Genomic DNA, 21313 nt, shown 5'->3' with positions numbered 1-21313 from the left:
CTGTGGAACCATCCACATGCCTTAGGTGTTTAAAAGTCACAAAGTGCTTCCAGTGTCCTGCTGCAGCCCAGGAGCCGGTGAGTGTGCCCATGGGGTGTGTGATGTGCAGCACCACACACCACTCCCCACCTCCAAGGCCGGCGCTCGCAGCGTACAGCAGCAGCTGGAAGGGCCGTGCTCTGTACACCCCTGAGCAAGGCAGAGCTCATTAGCAGGAGCACTGCTGTGCTTGGCTACATCCAAGCTGCTTCAGGCCAGAGCTGGTTTAAGCCCTGCCAGCCCGGGCCCAGAGATGTCTGGGCTGGTGAGTCGCAGTCTGGCAGCTCTGCATGGCTCTGCACAGGCTGTGGGGGCCAAGGGAAGGCATGGAGCTCACATCCAGCCGGGAGGGCAGCAGGACACTTGTTTTATGAGCCAGCTGGCTTAGAAGAGGACCTTCCACTTGAGACAAACTGCACAGATTGTGAGCTGAAAAATAACACAAATACTTTCTCCCTTCAGAATGGGTTGTGACATAGAAGAATCGCGGTGTCCTTTCCCAGGCAGAATAATGAGGCTATAGCCACAAAAGAATGAAATACACTTTTTTATGATCTTGATAATTCTGTGTGCTTTTTTAAAGACCTCATAAAACAACCAGTGAAGTTATAGTTTCTTATATTGATCAGTGAGAAGATGGATGCTGAGACACCAGCTTACTACTAAGGGTGTCCTCTTCGTAGACCGTTAGTTATCTTTTGTTCTTTTCATTGTACATCAATACAAGCTGAGGAATTGTCAGGACTGGGAAAGTATCTGCCCTTATTACCCTTCCTGCTAACTGAATAAAACACTCTGGAATATTTCACTGTAATTATTAGTCTTACTCTCATTCTTCTGAAATATTTCTAAAAGTGTTATAACCCTTTCTTTCTTCTATTTCAGCACTTTCCAAATATGCAAAGGCAAAGCAGAGTGAGAGACCACCCTTAATTTGTTTAAAGCAAGACGGATTTCTGCTCTTATTTGGTATGTATCTTCTACAGTCCGATGGTCAAGCCAGTTTTTCCCTACAACTTCTTAACTTGTAGTCTAACACCAGATTTAAAATATAGTCAACTTTCTAATAAATGACTATCATGTGTAAGGTGCCAGACTACTTTTTCTCGAAAAAATGTTATGAATAAATGCATATTTTACAGCTGTGGGTTCCGTTCATTACACTTTTCATTCAGAAAAGGATGATTTAAAAATGTCAAATCCTGGTTTTCCTGTACTTTCACAGCCAGAAAACTTTTGCTTTTCCATTTGAGGCAACTTTTCATTTATAAGAATTCAATAATTAAAGGACCTTCTGGGTCATCCATACCAGTTCTGTTCTTCCTTTCAACACCAATGCACAAAGCATCACATTTCTTTTTAAGATTTAAAATACCATATTAGTATTTTATGCTATGACTCAAGGAAGAGCACTAAGTGGAAGATATTAAGGGAACTTAATACTGCCTTTTGTGAGTGCAAGCTAATCAGATAGTTATCCACTTTCATACCTCTTTTACATTTATAAGTCAAGGAATTATGCCAAATCTGGTGATCTGTATGTAATTGCATCACACAGTTCTTGCACTAAAGAATTATTGTAGGGGTCAGAGGTCAGCAGAATATCAATAAGAATTTGAATAATAGAATTTCAGCAAATAAGTAATCTTTCATTCAACATTTCCCTATGAATATTTTTTTCTCTTTGTGACATATCAGTACCACTGCACTGCTGAGTCACCTACTTTATCATAGGCATTTTCCATAATTGCAGAAATTCAGAAATTCTTCCACTCCAGCTGCTCATTAACCACCACCCCATCTTCAGCCAGGGTAAATTTGTTCAAAGGGGTGACATCAGTTTATTGCAGCTGAGGATCTGGCTGCAAAACAGATAACCAGCTAATGGGAAAGCCAGGTAATTTCCAAATTCAGTACTCAACAAATACTTCATCATTACTGCTTTTCCACCCTGTCCTTGTTTTGGGAGCATGCTGTATTATCAGAAACCAGCAGCATTCCACAGAAAGTTAATTAGAAAAACACCTGTTCTAACAGAGTTCTGTGTTTCGTGAATTTGACTTCCAGATCAGACTGGCTCTTCCTTATTGTCAGTTTTCAAAGACAGAATTAAAAATTTGGCACTGTTTTGCTTTAACCTTTCCCTGGTGTGTCCCACACTGCTCTCTTGGTGAACCAGTGTGCTGGTCATGCCCAAAGAGATATAAATAAATGAGGTCACCATGGAAATGACACAGAGGTAACTACATATAGACAAGTGCTGTCAGCAGCTACACAAAGGCTTTATACAGAATGCAGTATTTTACTCAGTAGACTGCAGTGAAGTGGCTCCCAAACAGCTGGCTCTGATCTCAATCTCTCAATCCAGTCTTTCCAGAACCAGGAGATATTCCGAATTATGGCTTGAGCTGAAGTAGTTTCCAGCACACGTCCGTAAGTAGAGGGCTGTCTCACTGAACAGTCTTCCAGATTATTAACTGGTCACATGAACCTTGGCATATGAGATAATCTGACTAGTATTTCCAGTGATTATGGGCCAAATTAGCTAAGAATACACGTAGCCACATGCTTGCTGGGTGCAGTCATGTCAATGTACACCAGGCAAGTTTGTCTCTAAAGATGATTAATTGTTTTTGTACTGATAGCTGGGTATTTCTATTAAAAAAAAGAATCCTCTCTCTTTGCAAATAATTGCCTGAAAAGGTGTCAGACACCAAAAAGAGCTTTTTCTCTCTCTGCTAAAGATGAGAGTGGAAGTAAAGAGAATGTAATTCATTAGCAGAGAGAAGGTGTGCAAGCCATGCCTCAGTTTACAGAATTCAACATGTACACCAATTTCTGAGCAAATCGGACTGGAATTGGTCCTCTGACCTTTTATTAAGGGGGATTGAGTAAGGTTACTGTTCACCACAGCACCTGAATAGCAGAACTTGTCAGGAAGCCTCAGTCACAACACTTTTCTACCAGGGAAATGGAGCTGTTCTGGCAAAACCCTGGATATGTAAATTTGTGTTGACTTCAAATTTTAAAAATGGAATAGAAATTTTTTTTTTAAAATCTGCTTCTGGCACATGCTGGAAATTCATTTTGTTGTTATTTTCATTACTTTTTATCCCTCATCTGTATGAAACTGTCATTACTTTTGCATTATTTTATGACACATCTATCATGACGGTGCAAAATAATATAACACATGGCTCTCGTGTCATTGAAAACAACCCAATAGGAAATAATATGCAAATAAATGCACTATTAAGTTGTAAAATAAATTGAACTTGAAATATTTATTGTGTCATAACAGATTGAAATATTTATTGTGTCACAACAGATTGAAATATTTCAGAATTAACTTGTAATGCAATCTTTCCCAAATTCTACCTCATCAAAAAATCAAGATTCATTTTTTTTCCCACTGTTGCTTTCAAAGACAGCAACATTTGGGATATTCATGTAAAAACAAATTATGTGACCAAAAAAAAATGATATAAAAGAAAAATAATAACAGAAACTTTAAAATAAATATTATAATGTTTTATTATAAATATATATAACAATGTTTTCTTGAATAAAATATAAATAATATATTTTTAGAATAATAAAGAAAAATTCTGACCTGTAATTCTCAGGAAAAAAGTGAGGCTTGGGGTGGGGTTTATGTTTTTGTTTGGATTTTGATTTCCAGTTCTAGCACAGATAAAGCATATGGCTTAGCTGTGGCACCTCTGAATTTGTCTTCCCTTTTCTATCAAATGTCTGTATAGATTTTTTTTTGCTTTTTTATATCTACACAGACTGCTAAAATTTAAAATCAAGAGGTGCACCAAAGAAACTCAACCAATATTTAGCACAAGATGGTCACAATCTATTTGGGGGACTGCATGAAGTAAAAAAAAAAGCCAAAAGATTAACCAATTCAAAAGAAAATTCACAGAAGAATTTATTTTGTCAAAACAAGTGGCTCTCTGAGCAGCAGGGCTAATAAAGCAGGTCCATGGAGGGAAGCTGGAAGCTGAGAAGCAGCAGATAGGAATGGGAAATGAGGGTGATAGATGAGAACAACCAGGCAGCATCAGGTCTGTTAGAAATCCAAGTACTATTCATTATTCAATACCAAGTGCAATGAGGAGACTGCTGTACTTCTGGTAGAGAGTCTCTGACTGCAACAGTTTGTTCTTTTGAAGCACAAGAAACGTGGCTGTTAAGAAAGAAAATCTTGCATTTTAAGGACTTTTTTAAAATCCAGAATTGCTTAAACATAGGCAGATATAATAATAGCATTAACATATACTGCTGGGTATTTATAGATCCATGACTACATGGCTCAGGTGTTTTGTGAAGAATCACACGTCTGACTTCAGAAAGAACCTGAAGCATGTTCTGATGGAGCAATAAATCACATGCAGGAGTATTTTAATGCTACAATAATGCCTATATGAGATGCCATTATGCACCTGACTTTCCATCATGGGCTGTGCTGTTAGCTATTAGACTAATAAAACATCTACTGCTCCCTGTGGTCTGGTATTGCTCCAGTACATTCATAATTTGCAATAATCTGTGAATTATCTTTAATGCAATAAGGCAAATGTGTGGCTGGGGTAAAATGTCATAACTTTGGTGGGAAAGAGGACATTTTCACACTGGCTGGGAATCTGTATCTGTTGAGAATTTTTGGCAATATTCACTGCTCTGGTAACATAGCTGCCTTTTACTGCTGGCCAGAATGGCTTATGTTCAGGAAGAGTTGGAGCACCACCAGTGTATCATAAATTCACTCTCTTGTTTTTGCTGAACTTTGTATGAAACTTAATTTTTTTTTTAATATTTATTATATTTGTTTCTTTACTCTTTCCCCAGGCTTAGGCTTTTTTTATCTAAAATAAGAGATGCATAAAACCTGTCATTTAAAGGCACTTCTAAGCTTTGATTAGTATCAGCTGAAGCATTAGTCATCTGTTGCAGCTTCTGTAATTCTTTAAATTATCCCTTTACAAATGCTAAATGCCCTAAAGGTACCAGCTTCTCCCCTCCCCAGTCTCTCTCTTCTAGAAAAATCAAAGGCCATTTCTCCAGGTATTCCGTTTAAAAAGCCATCTCGCAGCAAGCAAGAAGTTATATGTAGAGTTGCCTCTTTTCATCTGAAACCATCTGTAGCTATATTGACATTAAAATTATGTGAATTTCTAGCAGAGCAGGAAGAAATAAGTGTCATGCATTGCTACAGCAGAATTTGAATATGTTTACCTACTTTACCAAGTATAAGTAATAACTGGGGAAGAAAATACTACTGTCATCACTTCCAGCACGGGAGGCTAGGTATAAGATTCAATTCTTACAGGCAAGAAAACACACAGATTTTATAAATGTATTTTTTTGCTGTGCCCCCCAGCAGGGACCAGATCCCCATTGCGCTGGATGCTGTGAAAATGTACAGTAAAAGACACCACAAAATCCTCCTTCCAAAAGGAAATTTAAAAAGAGGACTTCTACAGCAATCAGACTAAATTCAGCCATTTTGCTGTGGGAATTGCTGCTATGTGGGACTCAGCATATCCATGTCTTACTATAGTAAGCCCCCTAGTTTGACACAGCTGGTTATTCAGCCCCTTTGGGCATCTCTGGCATCAGTGGTGGCACATCTTCAATGACAGATTGCCTGAATGAGAAAAATGATGATAAAAATCCTCTGCGTGAAATGAGGCCGCTGTGGATGGTCACAGGTTCTGCTCATTCTCCACAAAGAAGAATATATAGTCCTCTGAAGTGAAATATTAGAAGTGAAAGATTTAAGGGGGGGGGGGGGAATACCTAAAATGGCCATGAAGGTATTAATCTCTTTCCTGGGAAAGGACTTCTTTACTTTGCTTCCCTAGAATGAGGCTAATGGGGAGAATCTGACATTAGAGGCAATGTTCTGGTACTGCAAAGAGTTCCTTTGCAGAGTTTCATTGCCTACTTTAATGACTGCATTTGCTCACCTAAAATGAATGTGGTATGTCTAACCTTCAAGCCATGATGTGAGAAGTTATTTTTATTTGCTAGAGCTGACTGTGCAAGAGACAGTGATGACTGCTCTCCTTGGCTGTTCACTTTCTGTGAGAGAGTAGCAACCCGCAGGCAAGGGGAAGAGATTTCTGATACCAGAGACAGCATTTCTGCATGTAAATGGCTTTGCTGACATGCCAGGGTAAATTCATTGTATTATTAAGTCATCACATGCAGATAACAAAGACACTTTGTTGATTTAGGTGATTTTCAACCAAAAAAATGCTTATGAACTCATTCAGAGAAGGACAGGCCTTTCAGAGCAATCAGAATAAGCCCTAATTCATCTTTGGCAAAAGATGTAGTGATATACACACTGTAGTATTTCTCTGCAAGAAATGTTGTGTATGTAGAAGTGACTGTGTTGATGCACAGATGTGTGTCTATGCAAGGGCCTTTTAATTCACTAAAAATGACAATATTCACATGACATTCATTGTAGGCATTGCACAGCATGCCTACACTCACAAACATACAGGTAAATGTTCCTACAGGGTGTATTGTCAACTAAAAACATTTATCTATCACTAACTGGGTTTTACAAAGAGATTTCAGTGGGAGAGGGCATGAGGTGGGGCATGGAGAGCTGGTTTAATGAACAGTAGGAAAGTAGCCTCCATTATCTTTGCAACACATCAAGAAAAGAGGCTCTTCCTGCACATCTGAGGGAGCAAGCTCTCTTCTGCAGGCCTTAGGAAGTGTTCTGAAAAGGAGGATCACTGCATAGTAGCCAAAACCTGAGTTTCCACCTCTGTTTACAGCTTAACTTGCAAAAGCGTACAGCACAAAACTACTGAGCTCCGAGGCTTTTGATGGGAAAAAGCTTTCTCTGCTGGTTCCCCCAGAGGTGATTTGTTCTGTAAAAACTGTATTGTGTAACACTTTCTGCCTTAAAAGCAACTCATGCAAAGTTAATTACATTGCACCATTTGTGAGAAAATACATTTTACTACAAGTTAATATGAAGAAAAAAATATTATACAATGAGTGCTATAAAAGAAACAGTTATGAGTTGCTTTAACAGCATTTATAAATCAAATCACTGCACATCGATAACTTTGAAACCAACCTACATCAGGCTTTTGGAACTATGTATGAGTAAAACAGTTTTTGAGTAGCTATGTATTTTTCATAAGTTGTGGGTGGCAAAAAAAAATGTGGGTTATTTGTTAAAAAATACAAAAAGGAATTGTTTTCTTTCATTTATAAGATTTGATTTTTGTGTGTTCTGCTGTTTTCTGTGGCTTTTTGGAAGTAATACAGAAGCCAAAATCCTTAGACATTTTGTGATGCTTTTTAATTGAAAATATTTGTTACAAGAAATCACTAATTACATGCTTTCCTCTTTACACAGAGATAGCAATTTCATCCATACAAATTAATAAATTGCAAGGAAAAAAGGGACTTTTGATCATCTAGGCTCACCTGCTGTTTTACACTGGCCAAAGAAGAGATTCCTTCCTTGCTAAATACTCACTGAGCAAGAAACCAGTATGATTCATGTTTCAGCTACTTATTATTCAACTATTTATTAATCTGAGAATATCTTCACATAAATGCAGTATTGATGTGCATATTCAAGTGGTGAAGATTGGCCCACAAGACACTAAACTGTTATTTACCATCTCTTAACTGTCAAAATATGGGCCAAATTGCTTGGTTAAATTTTCCTAATTGTGGCTTTCAGGCACCAGCTCTTGTAAGGCCTTTGGGTGCTTTGGTAAGGACCTTCCTGCTCAGAGACATCCTCTCCTGGGCCTGCCTCCTTGGGGAGCAGGGAAAGAAGGAAGGAAAACCCAGGATGCTGTCCTGCACACTGACCCAGACACCTGGATTCTTGTCCTGTCATGGGCAGTGTGTGGAGCAGGAGGCTGCTCGTACACCTCCTCACAACTTCATTGCCTAGTCCCTAGGCACCTCCTCTGAGCATTTATGTACTGCTTTTAAGGGCAGTTGTAGCCTGAGTTTAAATTAACTTTCCCCACTTGGAGACTTCCCCTAGTTTGGGGACATTTTGTAGAATAACTGGGGAAAAAAAAAAAAAATAAAGTGAGGCAAGTTTGTGATTCCTCCATTCCCTCCCCATCCCCCAAAATCAGAAGCCTCTTCTCCATGGCTTATCGCCTCGGAATTAATTTCTGTACCAAGAGCAAATCTGGGGAAAAAGATCTCACACTGCTATTATTCCTCTTCTAAATTCTTTAAGTAACTCACTGCAAAAGCTCATGTGTGCCAAACTACTTGCATAATGTCATATCCATAGCAGAGAAAGTCCCCAGAGTAGGTTGACAATATTAAATAAAAGAAATGATACTCCCATAAAGAATTTCATGTTCACAGCGTGCATGTGCAAAATAAGCTCCGGTGTTGCTGACTCGTGTGAATTTTACTTCAAGTTTTGCAAGATTAGGTAATTTTCTTCAGGACCCAACTCCTGCAGGACATGACTATGGGACCAAAATGTCTGGGATTTTTCTCTCCTCCTGCTTCCTTTCAGTATTTTTTTCTGCCTTTCCTGGTTGTAGAAAAGCCTGCAATATGATGTGAATGTGTCTTAAAAGTTTAAAAGCAGACAAATATGTATTTATTCTGTTCCTTGAAGTTAAAGACAATCAAGAACTTAAAATAACCACTTAATCTAAGTGACTGATCCTTCCCAAAAGTATAAGATAGGTAAGAAAACCAAAGGAAATAATGTTATTTTCCTTTTTCAGATGGAGAATTAACTCAGAGATTTAATTGTGCTGGATTCAAAACCTTGGATTGGTGCCAACTGGTTTCTCAAGCTCACACAGCTAAACAGACCTTTTCTAAATCCCTGACACTGCATTGAGGACAGGAAATAATTTCTTGCTAAATACCAGAACTAGTTAAATGTACCATAATTTTGCAGACTTTACAGAGCTCCCACTAATCTGAATGGGATTCAGAAGCACATGCAAGAGCCTCCTAGGAAATCAACCTCTGGAAGCAGCTCCTGGTGTTTAACCACAGAGCATTAAGCACTGAATTACTCTGCCTGAGTTTCTGTTGCGTGGAGAAAGAAAGGGTTCTTCTCTCTGCCATTATAATACAGTTTGGCCCTTTAGATTCATCTGAGAACATTAAAAATGCATTGCTAAATCATAGTATTCTGAACCACTAGTAATATGCAATAAGAATCTAAATACATACATTTTAAAATCTATGGTTCCTACTCTCTCCTATTCTGACAAGCAATAATTACATGCAAACCCAAGAAATTAAGTTAATCATAACTGTCTTGCAAACAGAAAACAGGCATTAGAAGTGTCATGTTGGCCCTGTATCAGTTATATTTAATTAAACAGAAAATTATGCAGAATCCAGTACAACAGACTCTTGTTTGCTCTAAAAACCAACTGAAATTAAGGTCACCAATAATAACAAGTGTTCATGGAAGCAAGCAACTCAACTTCTGTACTGTCAGGGTTGACTTAGGAGGGGATTATCACAGCAAATAAAGGGACTTAAACAGCCAGGTGAATGAGCATACAGAAACCAAATTCTTTAGGCAGTCTTAGAAATCTCAGCCTTATACTGTACTTGCACCAATCCCTTGGTACTGTGCCAAAAATATTTTTATAAAAGTCCATGCTGCTGGCTATGTAAATTGAACATATATTCCTGCTTCTGAGCAGAGGCTTCCTGCTGTTATTGCTACCCTCTGTGTATTTTACCTCTGAATACAATCACCACTCATGTCTCTCTTTTCACCTCTACAGGGGCAGAGTCCATGGTTTGGAGGAGGTGTAGAAAATCTTCAAGGTCAGAAAAATTCAGAATAAAGATTAAAACACAGGTCTGGTATCATCCCAGCAGCATGCAGCACAGAAAGATTCCTGAAATGTGGCTCTTTGCCTAATGCTGTTTCTTTATTATATTTCTTTTAATGACACTATAGGAAAGCTCAAGATAAGAAACAGACATAGTCTTTATTTTGATCAAAACCTAATTCTAAATGTATGTAGATAAACTAACGGTGTAAATAACACTTAATAAAGTGATGTGAACGCTATCATCAAAATTGTTATTAATAGTCATCCTATTTGACCATTTTGGACACGTTTCTTCTTTGGGTACATTAAAAAAAATAGCAAAAAATATTTTGCCCCATTAGGAATGAACAAATGAGTCATTTACCATTAACTAGGCACACAAATTGCAAAAACACCCTTTAAATTACCAAGAACACTGGAAATCTGGTAGTATTCCACTCTGCGTATTTCAAAGGCATTAAATTAAACATTTGAAGCAAACTTATCTACCTGTTCCAGCTCTTGCCAATGAGGATAAGGGGATTTTTTTTTTCTAGAAAACAGTAAGTCTCAAAACTCCACTAAGTTACTGAAAAATTCCATAGGCTAAATAAATTAGGATTCCCATTTTCATGGCAGGCAAGAGACCAACTCTTTCACTGAGGGACAATAAATCACAAAAATTGTGATGAAAATATTTATGAAGCATTTTTTAGCTGTTATTTATGGGTTTGTAAGCTTCCTTCCTACCCAGTCCTCTCATCCTACTTATGCAATTTGGCTGTAGTTTATATTGTTTTACTCACGTTATTCAAACAAAAAAAAAAAAAAAACAAAAAAACAAAAAAAAAACCTCAGAACACCTCTTTTAGCTAAGACCCTTTGTTTAAAACTAAAATTTTTTTTTAATTGCCTGTTCCAATCTAATAAGCAGGGCACAGCAGAGTACATTTAGATACCAGCAAGTACTCATAGCATTGCAGAGATGGTAAGCTTTACAAACGTATTAAAACTGAGAATCCATTCTGAAAGAAACGTTTAAGTATCGTGCTCTGAAACAGACACTGCAATCTAAGTGTCAAGAGTCAGCCTAAGGACATAACTTGGAATCCACAGAGCAGCCAGGAGGTCTACAACAAACCAGTGCAGGATTATTTGTAAAAATCCTGAAGAAGCACAGCCCAGGGTTGTGACTAACAAGGAATTCTTAGTGTCTCCCAGAGAAAGGAATGAAAGTAGTACTACAGAATAAGACCACAACACACTGAAAACAGAGTCCCTGAACTGGCACCGTGTGAACCAGGCACACCCCCAGCGTGCTGGGATAATACACTCACCTTGTCCACAATGCAGATCTGCTTTTTGCTTTGCACATCAACAATTTCTACTTCAAAGTACGTGATTTTTGAATGTTTGAGGGCTGGCGATGGTTTGATCCGGCCAGCAGAGAGCACCAGCTGAGATAAGCTGAAAAAAGAGCGTGAGTCGTTGTGAGACATGGACAGAACTCCTCCATCGGCTGCGAGATCCCTCCTGTGCTCTGGAGTGCTGGGATTCTGCCTCTTGAGCATGGTGTGACCCAGCAACAGCGATCGTCATATCAACAGGGGACAGTTCCAGGGGAAAATGTTTCCTCTCTGCCTCAGTTAAATACAGTCACAGACTGACAAGACACAAAAGGTCAAGTGGCATTCCATTTTAAGTGTACTGTCTTATTTAGCAGGAGTGAAAACAATGGCTCTGTTAATCCATGTCTATATTTAATCTGCTGTCATGATGTGCTGCATTGGTGCTGCTGCTGCTTCCTTATTTTCTTTTTTTCATTTTATTTTAACCAGCATTTGAAACAAGACATGCCGAGATTCCCTACTAGCAGATAACAGATCCTGAAGTTCCCAAGCCCCAGAGAGGCAACCAGAAATGAATGTAGTAAATTCCACTGTTACCTACTGAGACAGGTGTTTAAAATGTCCACATACACACACAAGAAGAGATATAGATGTCATCTATTCTAGAATCATCATCAGATGTCATCTGTTTTAGAAATACCTACTAACAAAATACCATGAGTTCATCAGCAAAATTTAGGGGATGCTTGCCCATATCTGCTTGGTTTTAGCACTATGGATTTCTGGTATTTAATGGGGAAGAGCTTTCCTTACAGTTCTGCCAGGGAAAATCAACTGAAGGAAAGACAGTTATAGCCTTAAAGGCATTCATTCAGAGCTTGGATCATTTCACTATTTTCTTATTCTTTCCTGGCAATTTTTACAATGCGATTCTGCAACAAAAGCAGCTTTAATGGTAAAAATAAAGACTACACAAAACAACAAATTTTCTCTGAAGCAGCTTCCCCAAGCCTTGTTTAAACTTCATTTTTCCATGTATGGCTTTTTAACTTTAATTTAATAGAACTAGCAACACTCTTCCATCCTGAAATTCTCCTTTAATTTCCCTGGGCTGCCCAGGATTACAGTGTTAGAAGGGCACCATGAGTTTCTGGAGACAGCTCTTTCCACAGAATAAATTCTGAATCCATTTCTCCATGGTAAAATCTCAGGAAAACTACAATCACTGTTGCAAAAATCATATGGGTTTGTTGCTCTGATGAAATAAATTAAGTGGGAAAATCTTCCACGAGGTAAAAGTCACCACACAACTAATACCCTCTCTGGAAAGCAGGGGGGGGAACAGAACAGGTCTCTTTTCTTTGATTCTGCTATAACTTACAGAAAATTCAGTGGTCACTACATCCTATCTAGAGACACATGGCAAGAACCTCTATGAAATAACAGAGAAAATAATTGGTAAGTTACTCCAAGAATTAAAATGAAAGTGAGGGGGACCCCCAAAGGAAGGCAATTTCCACACTAGTTGCTGTTAAAGGAATAATCCATGCTGTATCAAGTTGTATATGTGCTCAAGTTCTGGAAAATCAAGCCTGGATACATGAAGAGTCCTGCTTATAAACACAAGGCAAAGACATAGGAAAAAGTGAAATTAACAGAGGCTGAACTTGTGGACAGGTCTGAGCTCAATGTTAACCGGACTGGGTATTTGAAATAAGAAAACTATTTCAGCATGAAGAGACAGTTAAATTTATTTATGGTTCTTCAGCCAGTGGTTCTGACTAAAGAGTCTAACCCAAACTCATAGCTAAGATGCTTCATGCCCACATGACATGACACATTTTGGAGTAGCTTAGACTGAGAGAAAAGTCCCCACTGCTTGCTGATGCAGTCACGCAGCCTTTAAATGCCTTTACTGGATTTGTTAATGGAAAGCCCTGACTGAGGGAATGCAGATGTAAAACAATATTGATCCTCTACTACAAAAAACAGGATTAAATTTTGACTACACTGAAATCAGTTAGTGTCTTGCCATTGGTGCAGAACAAGTCAGCATCTAAAGAAAAAAATAGTTTGACTTTAACAAGATTATATCGTATCGAAGTTCACCTGTGTCTGAGTTTAAATGAAATGGGTTCAAGGAAATATCACCTTGGTGGAGTCAATACAACAAGCAGAAATTTTGGTATAAGCTAGTCACAACAGGGAGAATTATTGTCTTACTCTAAGGGGCTTGCTAAAAACAGCCACTTAAAGACCCCAGAACACACAGGTCCTAAAATCCAAGTGTGAGAGACACTTATTTGAACAGGCTACTATAAAGAAACTGTGCAAACTGCTGTACAAGGGATGAGACAAACTGATATAATATCCCCTTTTAGCTGTAAGTTTATATGAATCAGTGAGCTGTAATAGCATATATTAATAAATTTCTAAATTTATTTCAATTCAAAAGCCATAAAGAAGAATATTGATCATCAAGGCTAATTTCTGTGTATATAAAGGAAGTGCTGTTACAGTCATCACTGCGGGTATATTTATAACATTTAAAAGGATAACATCTGAGCTGCTGCTGTGAAAAAAAGCTTTTGATTTACTGCAGGCATTTAAAAGATCAGAATTTTATTACTGACCAATGAACACTTGAATATCTGAACCAATTCCAGGAAAATGCTTACAAAAATACACTCCTATTTTTTCAATCCAAGTTGACCATTTGCAATTTCAATATTTTGGTGAACAACAATCTTTACAGACCCAAACACTTTGCTGACATAAATTAGGAGAGCTTCCCCAAAGGTGGCTAGCTCTTTCCTCCCTCTATTTTGTTACGGATTTAGGATTAGACTGCAGCAAACATAATGCTTGCATATAAGGTGGATGAGAGCTACTCTACCAAAAATAATCAGGGATAGAGTTACCACTGATAACCTAAGCTCTAAAAGGGAGGTGAATAAAAGCTGTGATGATTTTGCCGTTATTGTAACAAGTGCTGCACTTTCCTGAAATGGCATCAATGGGTTTGGATGTTCCAGCTCGATGTGAAGTTATCCAGCCCATTCTGTGTGGAAGTGCACATAGAAGGGAAACATTAATTACTGGACAGAAGGCACATATTTCCTTTCAATGCAGTTATTGTACCTCATCTCAGTCCTCAGCACTGGGAATGTGGAGTCCCAGCATATGGGGACAAGCGATTGGTCCCATGGTGAGACTTATTGATCCACATTACACAGATATAAGGTGCTGTCCCCAGAGCTGTGGCAGGGCTAGCAGCCAGCAGCCACCCAGCCCCTGACCTCAGCTTCACTCTGGGACTCAGAGGAGTCAAAGAGCACTCAGCAAGAATTAAATCATCTCTGACAGCTTCAACCTGCACTGAAGTTCAGGCCATATAAGGGGCCGATATTTTTGAGGGGCTGCAAGAATGGGCATCACTCTTCTCAAAGAGTGGCTCTGCCTCCTCCCCTCACTTGGCACTCAGCTCACATGAGCTGTTTTGGAGACAGTCAGGCACTTGGTTAAGCCATCCTTCCGAAGGGCACTTTTTCCAGGAGGCAGGGAATGCCTGCCCCCAAAATCACAGAGCCTGGCCATCATCTCTGGTTAATAGAACTGCTGGCATTTTCAGAAAAAAAGTAACACCTGTAAAGGATTTTTTGCACCCTTCTAATCAATATCTGGAAACAAACATCAGCCTGAGCTGTTTGTGACAAACTGTAACAATGCCCTGGTCAGGGGCTAAGACAGCATTCAATTTCTGCTTATGATACTAATCACCTGTGAGGTGTTAGGGGACTGATGGCTTTCTTGCTTTTCCCTTCCTATTCCACATGCCTTCCCTGTGAGAGGCTCTCTTGCACTGTGCATTTTGCAGATAGCCTGGCACAAAGGGATTTCAGAAGATCTCAGCTGGGGCCTTAAGGCGCTTCTGAAGTTCCTTTTCATCTCTGGTTATGTTTTGAACTCCTCCTTCCCCAGAGGACTGGTCATCTTTCAGCCTGCAGAATGTCAGCTGTTAAGTCAGCAGCAGAGGGTCACCTCTCTCAATCCAGATGCTTGTCAGCAGCCCCTCATGTGGCACTTTTTTATCCCACACACTTCGAATGCTTGATGGAACCAGGGTTATTACTTTCCCACAGGCTTTGCCCCCAAGACACAGAACTCCAGAGCCCAAAGCGTGCAAGGTTCAGAATCACAGGCCAAGCAATCTAAAACAAAGCAGAATGCCAAGGTCACACTCACCTTATTGTCCCATTTATGGAGATTCTGCCATTTGTCTTGCTGGGGAGGGAGATCTGAACCAGTGTGTTCACATGGCCCTTGGCCTCACACCTTGTTTAGCTGCTGTGCAGCCCTTACACCTGGTATTGTGCCTGATCTAACCAGCACTGTTCACATCTCCCTATCTCAATCTTGGATTTCATAGTTTCAGGGCCAGGCAGGAGTGTAGCTGTTCTTCCAGTGTCTTTTTATTGAGCCATCCAAGGAAGGATTTAAGAACCTGATCTAATTTACTCAATTTGGAAGAATACTAACCATAATTTGTGTGTCTGGCTCCTGGCTTCATCTGGCAGAGAGTTTAGGAATAGGTTTACTAGATTATTTGGGGGGTACTGCATTTAAATATTTTGTTTGATTCTGCTATCCATAACAATTAAATAACAACTAGAATGTATTTCTGAAGCATTGCAGAAATTTAAGCATGAGCCTGGCTGCTAGGGGAAAAAAACAACAAAAACCACCCTGCATGAACCTCTGGCATCTTTGCCTGCACACACCTACCTTAGGAGACAGAAGATCAATTTAAAACATTCTATCAACATGCACGCACACAAAAATGCCACTTAGAAGCAGCTCCACAGCATTACTACTAAAACTACTCAGGTCATTTCGTTTTCTCTCTTGAAGCTAAGTCTCTTAACAGATAAGTAATGGACAAGAGAAAGGCACAGAAGCAGAGTGTCCTGATTCTAACACTAAACAATCCAAAAGATATTTTAAATAATGCTGAAGTCAGAACTAAACCTCACCAGCTAGGGGACAGGATAAAAGTGACATACACCCATATTTCTCCTCTTCAGCTACACTGGCAGGGCTCCTCAGCAAAGGCTGGCAACCTTTCTGACCCTGTGAACTGTGCAATGGAAACATTACATGGCCAAAAGCCACAAGCCTCAGGCCACATCCTTCAGAGGTTGTGAGAAGGGAGAGTCAAAGGAGCAGCTTACAAGCAGGGCCCAGGGATCTCCAGTGCCCACCTTGTCCCTGCAGGAGCTTTTACCACTGACCAGAGCAAGGATGTTTTGTCAGCTGTTTAAAATCCCACTGTAGTAGCCTGGCTTTATCCTTCTGGCTTTGAAAACTGCAAATATTGACTTTAAACTTTGGGGTGTGGGTGGTGCCAATTAGAAGCAAATTCACAGTGCAAATCAAATCTAAAGCCAGTGTTTGTTTTATCCCCCACAGACATCTACAAGAGACACAAGGGAAATAAGCAAAGTTGAAATACAGGCACAGTAATTCCATCTGCAAGCAGTACAGAGTGCAACCTCCACCCCCAGCCCCTGTAGCACGCAAACACACACCTACTTCTCTACCAAAATAAGTACAGCCTGATACAGAACTCAAATCTGATGACGGGCAGGGTATATAGTAACAGGCAGCTGCTGGATGTAATGTGGAAGAAGCCCAAGAAGATGCTCCTGGTGGTGAAGAGACCCAAATGAATCTTCAAAGGTGACCAGTCTTTTAAGGTCACTGACAATAAATAGCATGTTTACAGCTGTGAAGTTTCAGTTCTTGTTTACACAAAAACAACAGAAATTGTGCTATTCCATTATTTGAGGCATGTGATGGTCTTCTCCCGCATGCATCTGGAAATACGTGGCTATGTGAAATGCTATGTGAAAAGTCTTTTTTTTTTTTTTCCAACATATATTTTGTCATTCTCTTTCACTCAGGTAAATGTGTAGACCTTTTAAACATACAGGAACATCTGAAAGCTTGACTCGAAAAAGTCTAAGGAAAAAGATTTATTTTTTCATGTCAAAACAAAGTCTACGATTTTTAAGCTAGCCTTGGCATTTTGCAGACAGGGAGATCAACACTCTACGTGTTTAAGTCCTTGCACAGACAATATGCTTTGTACCCCACTGTTTCTTTGAGGCAAAGATTAGAAAGCAGTATTAGAAATCAGACAAAGAAATGTGTCCCAAACTTGTCCAAGAACTACTTTTAAGGAAAACTCCACTGACCTTTACCTGCAGAATTTCCCCTACAGCATTACACTCATCCTTTAGCATGTCCTCAAGCAGTTTTTGCCTCTCAGTGGCAATAAGTGCTTCCATACATTTGCCTTAATGTAGTGTGACTCCCCTTACTGCATCATCAATTCTGCCCAATAAAATGGCACCTCAATTAACAGAGGTTAGAAATGGGCTTACAAATGTCTGCCTTTATTTCAGCTTTCCACAGCAGGCTTTGTGCACTCTCATGTGCCACTGCTAACCTGAGGGAAGCCACTGGGATGAGCTCCCCGTCAGTCTCAGCCCCGCAGCAAAGCTATCAAACAAGGCAGCATCTAGGTGGATGAGACTCCTCAAAGCATGGGCAGACAGCAAGTTTCCAAGTATTTCATTGTGCCTTTATGTCATCGTGTCACTTCACAGTGTAAAGAGAAAGGGCTGAGCAGATTAATGAAGGACAGGTGCTGATACCCTGTACTTTGCAGCAGTGCAGCTTAGCCCATGGCCTCACTTAATTTCAGCTGAGTATAGGTATTACTGACAGCATTTTTTAAAATCCCCTCTGAGAACATACCCTGATGAGATAATGGATTGTAATTTCACAGGATAGGATCAAGTAACCACATTATTGGAAGCTGATCAGCCACTAAGTAAGGATAATGAAAAGAAATACAGTAAGGCAAAGCCATTTCTCACAAATGGCAGCAGTACAGAACTGGCAAATCCATATTCTTACAGCTGAGATTAGGTGCATCCTTCATTTGGGTAAAACTATTACATGCAAGATGAAGTTGGAGTTACTTGGAGTAGTTTCAGAAAAAAAAAAATGTTGTTTAAATACGCGTTTTTCAGTGACACTGAAGCAGTTAAAAAGATTTACTCATTTGGATGAAAAGGTTTTGAGGTTCAGAACAATCTGGTTCTCTCTAATAATTTCTGACCAGTAGGAGGGAAGAACAACCTTGACTAGAACACCTACAGATTCCTAAAGAAACTATTTCAATATTAAAATATTCAAAAGTCCTTGTTTGCTAATGCAGAATGTATAAAACCCTGGAAGCTCAGTAACTGTCACAAAAATATACTCACGGGCTTTCAGACAGTTCTATCTAGAGATACATTTAAAAGTTTATAATGACAAAAAGAAACCTAACTCCTATTTTACAATCCCTCTTTATCGTCTGAAGTTCTTGGGGTGATTGGCCTTTCATTGCTTTTGAAATGTTACGTGGTCTTTCTTCTCATACAAGAAGCCAAATTGTTCTAGGTCTTTTTCATTTCAGGGCTTCATTAATTAGGTTTCTGAAACATCTGTCAGCATAACCTCCTTCTTTCACAAACTTTCAAGTTTCCAGAAAAGTTCCTATTTATTATGACATTTTTAATAGTCAGTCTCAGTCCTTGAGCTAAATTATCTGTCTTTTTTTACAATCATTTTGTGACTGAAAAATATTCTTGTGACACTTTTCTCTCAAAGCTGAATGATTTTGAGAAACAGTAGAATTGCTGGAATTGCTGGAAACTTGGAATTAGACAAGTAAACAAAAAAAGAAAAAAAGACCTTATTTATTTGATTAGAGCTGTTGTTCAGTGCTAGGTTTTTTCAAGCTTGAAATGTTTGAAAAATGTTTCTATGAAGCAAAATTTAGAGGGGGGAAAAAAAAGCAAGCATGCTCATCAGAATGAAATATTACCTCTTTTTTTTCTTTAATTCATTCTCTTGTTAAGACTCTTCTGCCCCCACACCACTACCATTCCCAGTAACAACCCTGACAAAAAAGTGACACTGCCCCAGTCTAGAGATTGTGTTAGTGCCTTCTGTTTTGACCATTATTTCTGACAAGCCTGCATCAGAGCCATGCTCTCCTCACTGGGGGTGTTTAAAACTGCACAGGAAATCTATCATGTTTAAGGCACTGCAAGAAACCCTTATTCTTTATTTTCATTCTTTATTTACACTTCAGAAGCAGAAAGAAGTCTCACCTGTGAACAGATCACTTTTCTGCTGGGGCTGGGGTCTGGTCCAGCATAGGAAGCAGTGCTCAGCCAGGCAGTTCTGCTGGCAGCAGATTTAGTGGAAATGTCGCTGATTTACTGCCACAAACTGAGCAGGTTCATGTGCTCAGGATTACCACCTCATCAAACCTGCCATCCTCACAGCATCTGGAGCCACCACAAGCCCTGAAATAAAATCTGCCTTTCACCAGGAAATCCAGGGCATGCTGACAGAACCACAGAAAGTGGGGGCTCCACGGGGAGCCCAGTAGCACAGCCACACGTGTCATGGGGGCTCTCTCACAAATCAGTTGAGCAACCTGGCCCTTTCTCTCATGGCTGAACATGATAGCTGCCCACAGACACAATGGACCTCAATACAACATCAGGGGATCTTCCCATGCACAAGAAGATGGAGCTCATGTGAGCTCAAGGCCTCCCCTCTCTTCCATTGTTGACTATCAGAAAAAAATGCAGACACAAACAAGTTTCATCTCTGTAAGGGTACTATACCACACAGCAACCTGGAACAAGTTGAAAACAACAGGATGTTTATCCTGAGCCCCAAGGAAAATGGTACCATTAGCTCCAGAAATGCTTCTGTGGCTTCTCATGAAACACCTGCACTCCTAGTGAAGAAAGCATTTTCCGCCTGGCTCTTTCTTGCTGGCACATCCCAGTTTACCCATGCTTTGTTTTATCACACCAACACTGGCACAGAAGCATTTTAACATAAAAAAATGTTCTTCTGCCCAGCACAGTTGGCAAGGAAGAATGCGTTAATTTGCGTTTACAATGCACAGGTTTCCCTTGTCCGGTAGCAAGTCAAAAGGAGAGAGGCTTGATGCAGCTTATATTAGTTAGCATGTGACAACTAATAGTGATAAGTGATAAGGAGTTTGGCTCCAGAGACAACAAAGCCAAAGCAAACGGCAGCCGTAGTAGACTCTAAACCTTGACAGAACCGATATGTGAGCTCAGGCTGCCAAAACGCAGCACTTGTTGTTTGGCACACGAGGACAACAGCATGTCACTCAACACCTCTGGAGTCTGCTCCAGTTTAACAGCTCCCAGTCAGGAATGACTGCGACCAGCTTGCAAACAATGTCAAGACAACCACCGTGTGGTTACATCCAGCTGTCAAAATTATCTTTGATTCAAGGAAAAAAAAAGCTGGTGCTCTTCCTGGGCTGACAACTGTCTCCATAAGGCATTCCTGCAATTTCCATAGCCATCTTGGGGGCAAGGTCAGAGAGATAGATGTGACAAGGAGAGCCCTGACATTTAACAGCCTGGGAAGCAACACTGGAGGATTATAGGTAAGATATCAACATGCTTCACCATGGGACAAGTTCCTATTGCAGAAAGCAACTCAGTTCCACAGACAGCTTCAAAAATGCTGTAAAATAAAGCCCCTGGTTAGAAACAATGCCCTCTCTCTATATCCAGCTGTAGGAAGTACTCTAAAAGGCTGAAGGTGCAGTTCCTATACAAGGGTAAAATGAAAGAAGATTCAGTATCACATCTGCCATCTTCCAGGGCTAGAAATTAAATGGTGGGAAGGGAAAATCCACAGCTGCTTAGTGAGACTTAATGAGGTTATTGTTAGTTCGACAATATGATGAGATACATAAATTCTTTTTTGGGGGGTGTGTGGGGTTTTTTTATATTAATAAGAACCCTGGCTTACCTGTGCTATTTTCCAGCAGGAGGTTGGAGTGTGTCTGCGTTTGAAAGGACGGGGAGGTGTGAATTGACCAGGGTCACACGCTGTGCATGTGTGACAGCCACAGTCTGCCGTCAAGTGTCCCTCTTCCTCTGCACAGCTGCAGAGTCGTGTGGTCATCACTGCCACGCAAAA

At 39.8% G+C, this 21313-nt stretch overlaps 1 protein-coding gene and 1 long non-coding RNA gene across 7 annotated transcripts in view; one reads left to right on the top strand and one right to left on the bottom strand.

The window, feature by feature from the left end:
* The window catches only part of TECRL (trans-2,3-enoyl-CoA reductase like), a 69712-nt gene extending 48399 nt beyond the window's left edge, over window positions 1–21313 (bottom strand). For 2 of the 6 annotated variants that reach the window (XM_042049882.1, XM_042049884.1), the window contains exon 1: window positions 11198–11490. In XM_042049882.1, the coding sequence (XP_041905816.1) occupies window positions 11198–11431 (234 nt within the window). In that variant the 5' untranslated portion in view covers window positions 11432–11490. Of the gene's footprint in view, window positions 1–11197; window positions 11492–21142 lie in introns of those variants that run through there. The other 4 variants (XM_042049879.1, XM_042049880.1, XM_042049881.1 and 1 more) reach the window with 3 other exon arrangements.
* On the top strand, window positions 704–10135 carry LOC121674975. The gene is made up of 2 exons (XR_006019912.1): window positions 704–1008; window positions 9828–10135. It is a non-coding gene; the product is annotated as an uncharacterized LOC121674975 (long non-coding RNA).

This window comes from Corvus kubaryi, unplaced genomic scaffold (assembly GCF_017639235.1).
Source record: "Corvus kubaryi isolate FWS band 111438036 unplaced genomic scaffold, C.kubaryi_AGA036_p1.0 71, whole genome shotgun sequence".
Lineage (NCBI taxonomy): Eukaryota > Metazoa > Chordata > Aves > Passeriformes > Corvidae > Corvus > Corvus kubaryi.
Note: the sequence above shows the minus strand (reverse complement) of the source record. Positions and strands in the feature narration are given on the sequence as shown.